Source organism: Otolemur garnettii, unplaced genomic scaffold, assembly GCF_000181295.1.
Source record: "Otolemur garnettii isolate 467f Iridium unplaced genomic scaffold, OtoGar3 scaffold00053, whole genome shotgun sequence".
NCBI lineage: Eukaryota > Metazoa > Chordata > Mammalia > Primates > Galagidae > Otolemur > Otolemur garnettii.
Genome location: NW_003852448.1, coordinates 6,891,363 through 6,903,689, shown reverse-complemented (window position 1 = coordinate 6,903,689; position 12,327 = coordinate 6,891,363). Strand labels below are relative to the sequence as shown.

The 12,327-nt window shown below is 42.5% G+C and overlaps 1 protein-coding gene across 2 annotated transcripts in view; it reads left to right on the top strand.

Annotated features, from left to right (window-relative positions):
* GALNT11 (polypeptide N-acetylgalactosaminyltransferase 11) overlaps positions 1 to 12,327 on the top strand; it is a 72,054-nt gene that overhangs the window by 52,779 nt on the left and 6,948 nt on the right. For both annotated transcript variants that reach the window (XM_012806511.2, XM_023514458.1), the window contains 3 exons: positions 1,891 to 2,140; positions 7,012 to 7,129; positions 9,126 to 9,278. In XM_012806511.2, coding sequence (XP_012661965.1) covers positions 1,891 to 2,140; positions 7,012 to 7,129; positions 9,126 to 9,278 — 521 coding nt within the window. The remainder of the gene's footprint in view (positions 1 to 1,890; positions 2,141 to 7,011; positions 7,130 to 9,125; positions 9,279 to 12,327) is intronic.

Genomic DNA, 12,327 nt, shown 5'->3' with positions numbered 1-12,327 from the left:
GAGGCAAGAGGATTGCTTGATGTCAGGAGTTCAAGACCAGCCTGAGCATGAGGGAGACCCTGGCTTACCCCAAAACAGAAAAAATTTGCCAGGCATAGTGGTGCACACCTGTAGTCCCAACTGCTTAGGAAGCTGAGGCAAGAGGATCACTTGAGCCCAGGAGTTGGAGGTTGCTGTGAGCTGTGTTGATGCCATAGCACTCTACTGGGGACAACAGAGTGAGACTTTCTCCCAAAAAAAGAAACGTAGGTTTACTGTGAGTTGTTTTTTCTTTTTTTTTTCAGACAACAATAGTTATTTAAGGTTGTTTTCCGTAATTATTTTTTGTAGTCTTTCTCTATGGTCATCAGTTTTCTTTATAATCTATTTAAGTCCTGTTCAAATATAGTTTAGGATCTGTCAAAAGCAAACAAGTTTGGGGGAAGTCATTGTCACAGATTCAGTATGACCAGGTGCAGTCTTTATTTAGTTAGATTGGCAGTGATTGGAGAAAGTAATACTTTTAGAATTAAGAAAAGCTACGAAACCTTGATTGAACTGACCTCACACTGAGTGACATGGGTGCTGAGCAGTTTACCTTTCTACACGAAGTAGCCCCATGGCAGTGAGAGTGCTACTCCACATTCTCAGTAAGGCCATTTACAAACATTGGATTACAGGGCTAATTCAGTGTCATCACTGCAAACTTTCTCGTCTGAGGTATTTACCATTGGTTGAAATTAAGTAATTCACGTAAAATCTAATGTGTATGCATTGATGATGAGGTTCCACAACTGCTTGGAAGAGCCATAAAGTTATCAAAGAAATTGGGAATTATCAATAAAGTCCTCATTCCTGGCTCAACACCCATAGCTCGGTGGTTACGGCATTGCCGCATGCACCAGGGCTGGGTTTGCACCCAGCCTGGGCTTGCACCCAGCCTGGGCTGGCTAAACAACAATGAAAACTGCAACAGGAGAATAGCCAGGCATTGTGGCGGGTGCCTGTAGTCCCAGCTGCTGGGAGGCTGAGGCAAAAGAATTGCTTAAGACCAAGAGTTTGAGGTTGCTGTGAGCTGTGACACCATGACACTCTACCTGGGGTGACAAAGTAAGACTTTGTCTCCAAAAAAAGAAGTCCTCATTCTGGCTCACATTTATTAAGAGTTTAAAATGCAGGACAAACTGTTATGATTTATATTTTGCTAACTAGAAGACAGATGTATCCCATTGGCTGATGAGAGCCATTGAAGCTGAGAGCGTTGAGAGCAGTAGAAAGGAGGGTGGGAAGTGGGAGACCGGAGTGAGGGAGGCGTGAGGGAGGCGGGCTGGGGGGCCGTGCTGGGGGTTTGCAGTCCTATTATTACAGCAGTAATTGGTGGCCACAGTGTTGTTTCTGAGTCACTAATGAAAATGTAGTTTTGTTCTCTGTATTCTATTTACTAAGGTAGGGAAATGTGTTCTAAGCATATGCTAAATTTAGAAATATTTTGACTAAAATAATTGTAATAATATCTACATACGGGCAGCACCCGTGGCTCAAAGGAGTAGGGCGCCAACCCCATATGCTAGAGGTGGCGGGTTCAAACCCAGCTCCAGCCAAAAATTGCAAAAAAAAAATAATATCTACATACAATTGGCCACTGTCATCGTACTAAAACATCTTGAATCACCCTATGTCTGGCCATCCAGAGAGCTGAATTGTTGCTGTGAGACATTGACTCTTTCTACTGAAGAGATGCTCAGATGTGCGTATTGTTGGTATGTGTTCCTCAGGGACACTTCAGGCAGAATTCTCAGCTACAGAACTAACCTTGGTTACAACTGGCAGTGCAGGGTGAGGGTTCGTTGTTGGGGCGGTACTGAAGCAGAGTGTTAGCCAGCTCTCTTGAGCCTCTCTTGCTGCCCTCAGGAGAAGTGCTTGTGTTCCTGGACAGCCACTGTGAAGTGAACGTGATGTGGCTGCAGCCCTTGCTGGCCGCCATCCGGGAGGACCAGCAGACTGTGGTGTGCCCAGTGATCGACATTATCAGCGCTGACACGCTCGCCTACAGCTCTTCCCCTGTTGTCCGCGGAGGGTTCAACTGGGGGCTGCACTTCAAATGGGACCTTGTCCCCCTTTCTGAGCTAGGAGGAGAAGAAGGAGCCACTGCTCCCATAAAGTAAGATTTCTCCTTTACATATGAAAATTCCCACCAGTACTTCCTCAAAAAGAAAAAATATATATTAAAGATAATTCCTTCTTTGTAAGGAGCAGGAGATTGACTTTATTTGTGCACCAAAAAATTCTTGAGTGCTTATTGTATTTTGTGTATTCTGCCAAGTCATAAGGAAAGGTTTAAGAGCACAGTGTTATCTATGTCCACAAGGACTCAAGTGTGTCGGAAAGGCAGACACACCAGCTCGGCAGCCCCGCCCTGAGGCTGCTGGCAGAGACAGCCCTGCCAGGGCCCTGTGTGCCCTGTGTGTTGTATCAGGTGCTATGGCTCACTGTGGTGGTCCTTATATTATAATAATATAATATTGTCACAAATATTTAATACATAAGTCATGGTGTATGAATTATTTTACATTCTTATCCATGTTCCATATATATATATATATATATTTTTTTTTTTTTTTAGACAGAATCCTACTTTGTTGCCCTCAGTACAGTGCTGTGGTGTCACAGCTCACAGCAACCTCAAACTCTTGGGCCCAAGTGACTTCCTTACCTCAGCCTCCAGAGTAACTGGGACTAGAAGTGCGTGACGCAAGGTCTGGCTATTTTTAGAGGTTGGAGTCTCATTCTGGTTCCAGCTGGTCTCAAACTTGTGAGCCCAGGTGATCCTCCAGCCTTGGCCTCCCAGAGTGCTGGGATTACAGACATGAGCCCCCATGCCTGGCCAGTAATGCAAATCTGCTCTGATGTGTTGTTCCTTCTTCTTTTAGTTTTCTTTAAAATTTCTTATGTAGATTGAATACAAAGGAGTTTACTTGTATTTTCACTTTTTAAAGTTCTTGAACCTACTCTTTCTTCAAAACTTTATTTTGGAAAATTAGAAAAAATTACGTAAAATCATTTAAAATTTTTATAAAAATTATATAAATTATATCAAGTATGTGCTACATATATACACACACAGTTTAGCGAGTGGTTATAATGTGAACTGTGTAACCACCACCCAGGTCAAGAGAGAGCACCCAGAATCTGGTCCCCTGTGCATCCCTTCCTGGTCACACCCCTGACACCTAAAAGTGTCACTGCCCCGATCTTGGTAATCATTTTCTTTCCTGTGTAGTTTTGCCACCTATTAATGCATCTCTAAACAGAAGCGGTTCAGTTTTATGCGCTCTTGTGCTTTACGTAGGTAGCGCCTCTAACTATTTGTCTTGCTTCATTTGCTCAACCCTATTTTAAAAATACTCCCATGTTGCCCGTGTAGCTGTAGTAAATTCATCTTCATTGTTGTGTCATGTTCTTTCTACAGTAAGTTACAGCTTACTGTAACTGACTCATCTAGTTCACTGTTCTCTGGTGAAGCGGCACTGGTAGACAACAGTCTAGTGAAGAGTGAAATTGCTGAGTCACAAGATAGGCTTTTCTTCAACTTTGGCATCTAATGTCATCCTAAAATGGCAGGTGACTAGATGCCCTCAGTTGGCCTTTGGGAACTTGTTAGCCTTCTTTCATCAGAATCAGACCCGAGGGCACTCGGCCTGTTCCAGGGGTCTGATGTGATCTCCCAGCAGCATGAGGTCTCTTTTGCTGTGTCCTGCTTTATTTGTGAGAATCTGCTGCAGTTCTTCACAGAACTAGCCAAGCCTGGGAGCAGAGCCCAGCCAGCTCTTTGCTGTCTTCCTGAGCTCACGATACTTCCCCTCACAGTCTGCAGGCCTTTCAGGGTGGGTCCCGGCTCTGCACCTGGGACTCAGATGGTGGAGTGCCTCTTTCAGGAGAGCGGCACCCCACTGGGGACTGGTGTCCATGTGACCTCAGAGCCAGTGATTGGAGACAGACAGCAGTGACCAGCTGTTTCCTGTTTCCTTTTGGACTTCTCATCTTTTCAGTAGGTGAAATTTATGTTTTTAAGTTTTTCATTGCAAGAAGAAAGTATCCTAGACTTTCTTACATGTATTCTCACACTTAATTTTTAGTTGCCATGTTTGTTTTTGCCTTTTTCATCATATACAAGGTCATTTGTTTTTCATTGTTTAATTTTTTATATTTTTAATCAAAAACACACATTCAGTAACATATAGAAGAACTTAGGATGAAATGAGACCGTCCCCTACCCATTTTCTCCCTATTTCTCTCCAGAAAGAAACTTTTAACAGTTTCTCTTTTTAGTCTTGCTTCTTATTTGCTGAACTCTAGATAATAACCCTGTTTCTCTTCTTACCAACCAGCTGCAGACTGCATGGAAACCGAGGATGCGGCTCCCTGGCCCTGTCTCCTGCTGCTCTAGGGTCCTTACTTGGAGTAGCTGTCTTGGTTACTTTTTTTCTCTTTTACTGTTAGTCTTTCCCTGATTCTTTTTCTTTCTTTTTTTTTTTAGATAGAATCTTACACGGTCACCCTGGGGAGAGTGATGTGGCATCTTCATAGCTCAAAGCAACCTCAAACTCTTGGGCTCAAGAGATCCTCTTGCCTCAGCCTCAGAGTAGCTGGGGCTACAGGCACCGGCCACATCACCTGGCTAGTTTTTCTATTTTTAGTGGAGACAGGGACTCCCTTTGCTCAGGATGGTCTGGAACTCCTGAGCTCAGGCCGCCTACCTGTGTCAGCTTCCCACAGTGCTGCCATTACAGGGGTGGGCTGCCGTGCGTAGCCAGTCTTTTCCATGATCTTATATTTAGATGTAAGCAGGATCTTAACAGTTGCTTTTATTTTAATGACTTTTTAAAACCCATGTGAAAAATTTTGTCTTTTAAGATTCTAGTTCTAACTGTTTGCTTTCTCTTTGTCCTGTGTGTCCTGTATTCTTTTTTCTCTTCTCTGGCCTTCTGTTGGACAGAGCCCAGATTTTTCTCTTCTCAGCAGCTCCCCTGTTATTAGAAATTACATATTTTTATATACAGTTCTCTTGGTGATTTCCCTAAAGAATACAGTGTAAATTTTTTTTTTTTTTGAGACAGTCTCACTTTGTTACCCTGGGTGGAGTGCAGTGGTGTCACAGCTCACAGCAACTTAAAACTCTTGGGTATATGAGAGTCTCTTGCTTCAGTCTCCTGAGTGGGAGTACAGGTGCCCACCACAATGCCCAGCTATTTTTTTGTTGTAGTTGTCATTGTTGTTTAGCAGGCCCAGCCCGGTTTTGAATCCGCCAGCCCCCGTGTATGTGGCCATTGCCCTAGGTGCTGAGCTATGGGTGCCAAGCCTACAGCATATATTTTTGATTTATCAAAATGATTTATAAATTGGTACTTGCCCTGAACGATGCCAGGGTCTCCGAATGTTCATACCCCAGTTATCCACCACTGAAGTTACATGCTGCTGTTGATGTGCACGTGCTCTAAACCTCGTGAGACAGAATCCGTCATGGAGCTGTGTGTTTCCTCTTTCTCCCACTCTGTTCCTCCCGCACCTGTGAGTGTCTCTGTGGGACTTCTCATTCCGGCGACAGAGCACTCCTGAGTATCTCCTTCAGGGGGACCATCTATTCGTTACTTGTCTTTGTTTTTCTGAAAATGTCCTTGTTGCATCATTATTTTGAAGACCACTTTGATGTCCAGATCTTGGTTGAGAGGTACTTTCTTTGAGGACTTTTAAAGCAGCATCCAGGCAGCTGTGGCAGCGACTCCTTCAGACGGGAAGCAGCACAGTCTGCCTCGCTTTGCTTCCTTTGAAGACGATCCCTTTACAACTGGGTGCTTAAGTTTTTCTGTCTTGTTTTTTATATACTTATAAACCTTGTTTCTTTTTTGATAGTATTTAATTCTCTGCCAAATTCTTGATCTTGTCTCTTATCTTTGAACATATCAAGCAGTTTCTTCAGTCTCTGCTTGATAACGCCATACTTGCAGCCCCTGCACACCTATTTCTATTGTAGTTTATATACAGTTCTCTTGGTGACCTCATGTTTCTCTTTCATGTGGTTTTATCTTCTTGATTGCTTGGTTATTTATTTTTGCTTAGTGCCAGGCATTATATATGAAAAATTACAGAACCACATTCATGCCTAGATGATGATTTCCCTGCAGAGAGAATGTTGCTTCTCTAGTACAGGCAGCTAAGGCCCCCGGCCCCACTGTGCCCTGGGACCCACTCTGAGGACATGAGAGAACTGGGAGCCCAAGCCTCTGTGAGGCCAGGCTGCTTAGTTTCTCTCACTCCCACATGGGCTTCTCAACCTCAGCATTTTAAGATATTTAGTAAAATCCCTGGCTTCAACCCGCATAAACACACTAAATTGTGTAGCATCCTCCCACATAAACACACTAAGTTGTGACAGCTAAAAATGCTCACAACGTGAAATGTCTGCTAGTGGACACAGCCACTGTTCTAACATGCATGTGAGTTCACCTCCAAATAAGAAGAGTCCTTTTGGCTGAGCAAGACACTCATAATGGGAGTCCTAGCACTTTGGGAGGCCAAGGTGGGGCGATCCCTGGAGCTTAGGAGTTTGAAGTTACAGTGAGCTATGATGATGCCACTGCACTCTGGCTGGGCGAAGGATTGAGACTGTGTCTACAGATGAATGAGTGAATGGATGAAAGAAAAGTACTTGTGATACTTAGAAAAGTAACCTTCATATGCTTAGCATATTATTAGCTGTATGGACCATCAGTTGTATGGTCAAACTCATTCTGATATTAGATAAAATATCTTATAATAGTTAATGTAGTTTTTTTTTTCCAGTTTTTGGCCAGGGCTGGGCTTGAACCCTCCACATCCGGCATATGGGGCCAGTGCCCTACCCCTTTGAGCCACAGGCACCACCCAGTTAATGTAGTTTTTATCAATAATGTTCCAAGACTACACTGAATTTTTTTTTAACAGCACAATAGGTAAGATAACTTTATAGAATTAGTAATTATTTTCCTTTTCTAGGTCACCTACAATGGCTGGAGGATTGTTTGCCATGAACAGACAGTATTTCCATGACCTTGGGCAGTATGACAGTGGCATGGATATCTGGGGAGGAGAAAATTTGGAAATATCATTTCGGGTAATTTTATTTCTTTGATTTTTCATTTAAGAACTTTGTGTGTAGTAGGGTATATTTTTCATCCATTAACTCATATTTTCTGTAAATTCTCCTTGGTTGTCTATATTGACAAATTATCTTTAATGAATGCTACTTTACCATAATCTACAATAGGCGTCCTCAAACTACAGCCCGTGGGCCCCATGCAACCTGCCTAGGACATGTAGCCGGCCCACCGGGTGTTTTTGCTGCCCCTGCCTGTCCTGCTTAGCAGCTGACTCATCTCGGGGCTCACAGTTCAGCCCTCCAACCGTCTGAGGGACAGTGAACTGGCCCCCTGTTTAAAAAGTTTGAGGACCCCTGATCTACAATACGAATAATACTACCCACTCAGAATGTTGAAAGCATATAAGAAGTTTTGTATTTAGTTTTTACGAAAGTAAAAGTATGGTTGTAATGAATGGTTGGGTATAAATCCAGAAAGTCTCAATGTGCATTTAATCCAGAGTTTTATTTTTTCTTTGTCATTTTATTTTATTTATATCACTAGATGTGTACAGTGATCAGATTTCCCTGTTTTCTTAAGACTGTTCTGGATCACACTTGTTCTCCTGGAGAAGTGAATAGCTTACCATTTCACTTTCAGTGGTAGCTCGGTGTGATGCTAAGTTATGCCATCACTCCATAAAGGATCACTGTATCCTGTATACAGGGGGGCCATAAAGTTCGTGTGCAGTTTTAAATTGTACACTATTTTAAGTTACATACAAACTTCATGGACACCCTATATATGCAGGTACCTTTACCCTGAGGGGAAAATTCACCTTTCATAATCTCTCCTCTTCTTCATTTGGTAGGTTTGAAAGGTAACAGTCTGGGAAGGGGCTGTGGCTCAGGGAACTGCACTGGTAGATAGGCTTTGGAAAAGGCAGAAAAACTCAAGGGGAGAACTGAGATTTCTCCTTCCAGGCAGATTTCCCATCATCTTCTCCACCAGGTAGCAGAATCCCTGTCAGATAATATGACAGTACTTACAGAGGTGACTACGACGACACCAGTATTTATGCATATGTTATTTTGTGTTTTTTGCAAATGAATTGACTACAGTGTTTTTTCAAAGGCCGGTTTTTCTTTATAATCTAGAATTTTAAGGTTGAAAGTCATAACAGTTACCAAGATATTTTAGTTTAGTCTTTTTTTAGACAATTGAGCCTTACAAAAATTAATACTAACTCAGGATAGTCAGGGGCAAAATTTAGACCAGAACTAAGGTCTTTTAAGTCTTTTTTTTTTTGTAGTTTTTGGCCGGGGTTGGATTTAAACCTACCACCTCCGGCATATAGGGCTGGCGCCCTACTCCTTTGAGCCACAGGCACCACCCCCACGTCTTTTAAATCTTAATCTAGAATTTTTCTGTATATTCTGTTGAAAAAAACTGTTTTCTAAAAACTGTACATACATTTTATAAAAAAGTACCTGTGAAACTGAAATTAGAGAACCAATTAATAAGCATTCCTTATCCCTAAGTCCCTAAGATCAAATCTCTTAATCTATTAAAGTAGCAGTTCTCAACCCGTGGGTCATCCTGCATATCAGATATTTACATTATGATTCATAACAGTAGCAAAATTATGGTTATAAAGTAGCAATGAAAATAATTTTATGGTTGGGTGTCACCACATCATGAGGAAATGTATTAAAGGGTCGCAGCATTAGGAAGGTTGAGAACCACTGGCTTAAAGTAATGAAATATGATGAGTTCAATATCAGACATGTGGTATTAAATTAATATTATATTATTTTGGAATCTAGGTCCTTTTTAATCATAAAGACTTATAATTTTTTAAATGTATACCCTCTGACTTTATTCAATTTGAATATTTATATCTGATAAGATAAAATATCTTACTGGGTTTCATAATCATTTATTTAATAAAGATTGATTATGTTGAAAATTCAGATGTTGATTTTACAACAGTGTGAGGCAACTCTTAATACCTGTTTTGCTTCTGGCCAGATCTGGATGTGTGGGGGTAAGCTCTTCATCATCCCTTGCTCTAGAGTGGGACACATTTTCCGAAAAAGGCGACCATATGGATCACCCGAAGGCCAAGACACCATGACACACAACTCTCTGAGGCTGGCACACGTCTGGCTGGATGAATACAAGGTAAGGGGGCATTTCTTGTTCAGAGGGTGAGTGGCAGGCCAGTCACCACGTGGGTAATGGCTTTGGTGGCTCTTCATTACACTCAGACTTATTTCTGTTCGGCTAACTTCACTTTAGGGCCATCTGTTTGTAGGGTTTTTTTTTCTCTCTTCTCTTCCCTCAGTATTTCACTTGTTTTTTACTGTAATCTGACTCTTAGTTTTTTGTGATGCAGCCAACATCACTAGAAACTCTGTGCTGTTTCTGTTACTCCTTCTGGCCCCTCTGGTGACTCCCATGGAGTTGGCATCTTTCTCTTGGTCACTGGGCTTGGCTGGGACATAACCCATTACTCACGCATTGAGCAGTCTTTCCTACTTTCTCTTCTGCCTTAGGTCACTTTGGTATGCTTTTTAAAAAATAATTAATTAATTAATTAGTTATTTTTGAGACAGAGCCTCAAGCTATCCCCCTGGGTAGAGTGCCATGGCATCACAGCTCACAGCAACCTCCAACTCCTGGGCTCAAGTACTTGAGTCTCCTGCCTCAGCCTCTAAAGTAGCTGGGACCACAGGTGCCCACCACAACGCCCAGCTATTTTTTTTTTATTTGGTTGTAGCCATCCTTGTTGTTTTGGCGGCCCAGGCTGGATTTGAACCCACCACCTTAGGTGTATGTGGCTGGCGCCTTAGCCACTTGAGCCACAGGTGCCGAGCCTGGTATGCTTTTTTGAGGCATAATTCACAAATAAATTTTGGAACATTTTATCACCTGAAAACTTTTTTTTTTTTTGACACGTAATCTCTATTGCTCAGGCTGCAGTGCTGTGGTGTCATAGCTCACAGCAACCTCAAACTCTTGGGCTCAAGTGATCCTCTTGCCTAAGCCTCCCAAGTAGCTGAGAATACAGGCACTTGTCACAATGCCTGGCTAGTTTTTTTTTTTTTCCTAGTTTTAGTAGAGATGGGATCTTGCTCTAGCTCAGGCTGGTCTCAAACTCCTGAGCTCAAGTGATCCATCATGTTGGCCTCCCAAGGTGCTGACATTACAGGCATGGGACACTGTGCCCAGCTTGTGCCCCCCAAACTTTCATTCGTCACACCCTTCTCCCCAGCCCCAGACAACCACTAATCTACTTCCTGACCCTACAGTTAATTGCCTTTTCTGGACATAAAAATGGAATCCTACACTGTGTGATCTCTTCTCGCTGAGCAGGGTCTCCGGTGAGTGCGCTGTCTGTGTCAGCACTTCACAGCTCCCTGTGTCAGTGTAGGAAGGGACTGCAGTTTACTCAGCCATGCATCAGCTGATGGACATTGGTGTGATAGTCCATTTTTGACTGTTATGAAAATGCTTCTGTACTTATGAAGTTACTTTTTAAAATATTAACTGAGCATGTACTGTGGAAGGATTTAAGGGGACAAAAGGTGAATAAGGGAGCAAGCAGTGGTTTCGGTCCTGTGAGGCGAACCCAGTGGGGGCTTGTGACATAAGCTGAATTGAAGGGGCACGGCAAGGAGCCACAGCACTTCCAGGCACTCACCCCGCCCACCTTCATGCTAACCTTTGAAGCCTCACTGCCGTAATAGTTCTCAAAATATGGTTAGGTCCTAGACACTCTTTCAGGAGGCCGCCTGGTCAAATTAAAGATTTGCCACTTACACCATGTTGACATTGCACTGATGGTGCAAAAGCAGTGCTGTCTTGGCGCAGATCAAGGCCCTGGCTCCAGATTGTACCAGTAGGAAACGCGTTTTCACCCTACTCCCAAGTTGAAACAGGAAAGGCCGACTTCATCAGAGAATGTCAACACGTCTTTGTTCTGTGGGGGATGCAGTTCACACAGAAAGCACTTTTGCTGCATACTGGTTATTTCATGGGAAGGTATTTGTGTTGTTTTGTGATCTGAGCCAGCCAGCATTCTCCAGGAACATTCTTCTTATGTAAAAGAATGACTCACAAAACATATTTGAGTATTTGGCAGATACTTTGTCAAAAATTAACCAAGAAGTGAAATGAAAACAAACAAACAAAAAAACAACTGATAGTATTTGTTGCAAATGATAAAATTCAAGCGCTCAAATGAAAGTCCAAATTTTAAGGCCGGGTGTGGTGGCTCACGCCTGTAATCCTAGCATTCTGGGAAGCTGAGGTGGGTGGATTGCCTGAGCTCATGAGTTCAAGACCAGCCTAAGCCAGACCTCATCTCTTAAAAAACAATAGCTGTGGCAGGCCCCAGTAGTCCCAACTACTTGGGAGGCTGAGGCAAGAGAATTGCTTAAGCCAAAAAGTTTGAGGTTGCTGTGAGCAGTGATGTCATGGTACTCTACTGAGGGTGACAAAATTAGATTCTGTCTCACAGAAAAAGGAAAGTCCAAATTTTAAAAAGCTTGTATCCACTGCGATGAGCTTGACAGCTTCCTGATACTTAACCATTTTATTAGTGAGATGGGTGGTGATATATGAATGTGATTTTTTTTTTTTTTTTGAAACAGAGTCTCCTTCAATAGAGTGCCGTTGTGTCACAGCTCACAACAACCTCAAACTCTTGGGCTCAAGAGATTCTCTTGCCTCCGCCTCCCTTGTAGCTGGGACTATACGTGCCCACCATAATGCCTGGCTATTTTTTGTTATCATTATTGTTGTTTGTTTGTTTGTTTGTTTAGCAGGCTCGTGCAGGTTTGAACCTACCAGCCCCATGCATGTGGCTTGTGCTCTAATTGCTGAGCTATAGATGCTAAGGCTGAATGTGATTTTTTGCTATTATATAGTGAAATTTTTCAATATTTTGCAGAATGTACCATACAATAGGCCAGTATTTTCCAAATGACTAATGCATAATATTACAAAAATCTTACATGGATAAAAGATCAAAGAGAAAGACCAGGACATTCTATTGCACCATGTATGAAAATCTCAATGATGTGTCTTTATGTGTCAAGTTGGTGTAGTATCAAAAAAATAACCATAACTATCTGTAATACCTATTAAAATATTCTTTCTGGCTCGGCGCCTATAGCTCAACCGGCTAAGGCGCCAGCCACATACACCTAAGGTGGCGGGTTCAAAT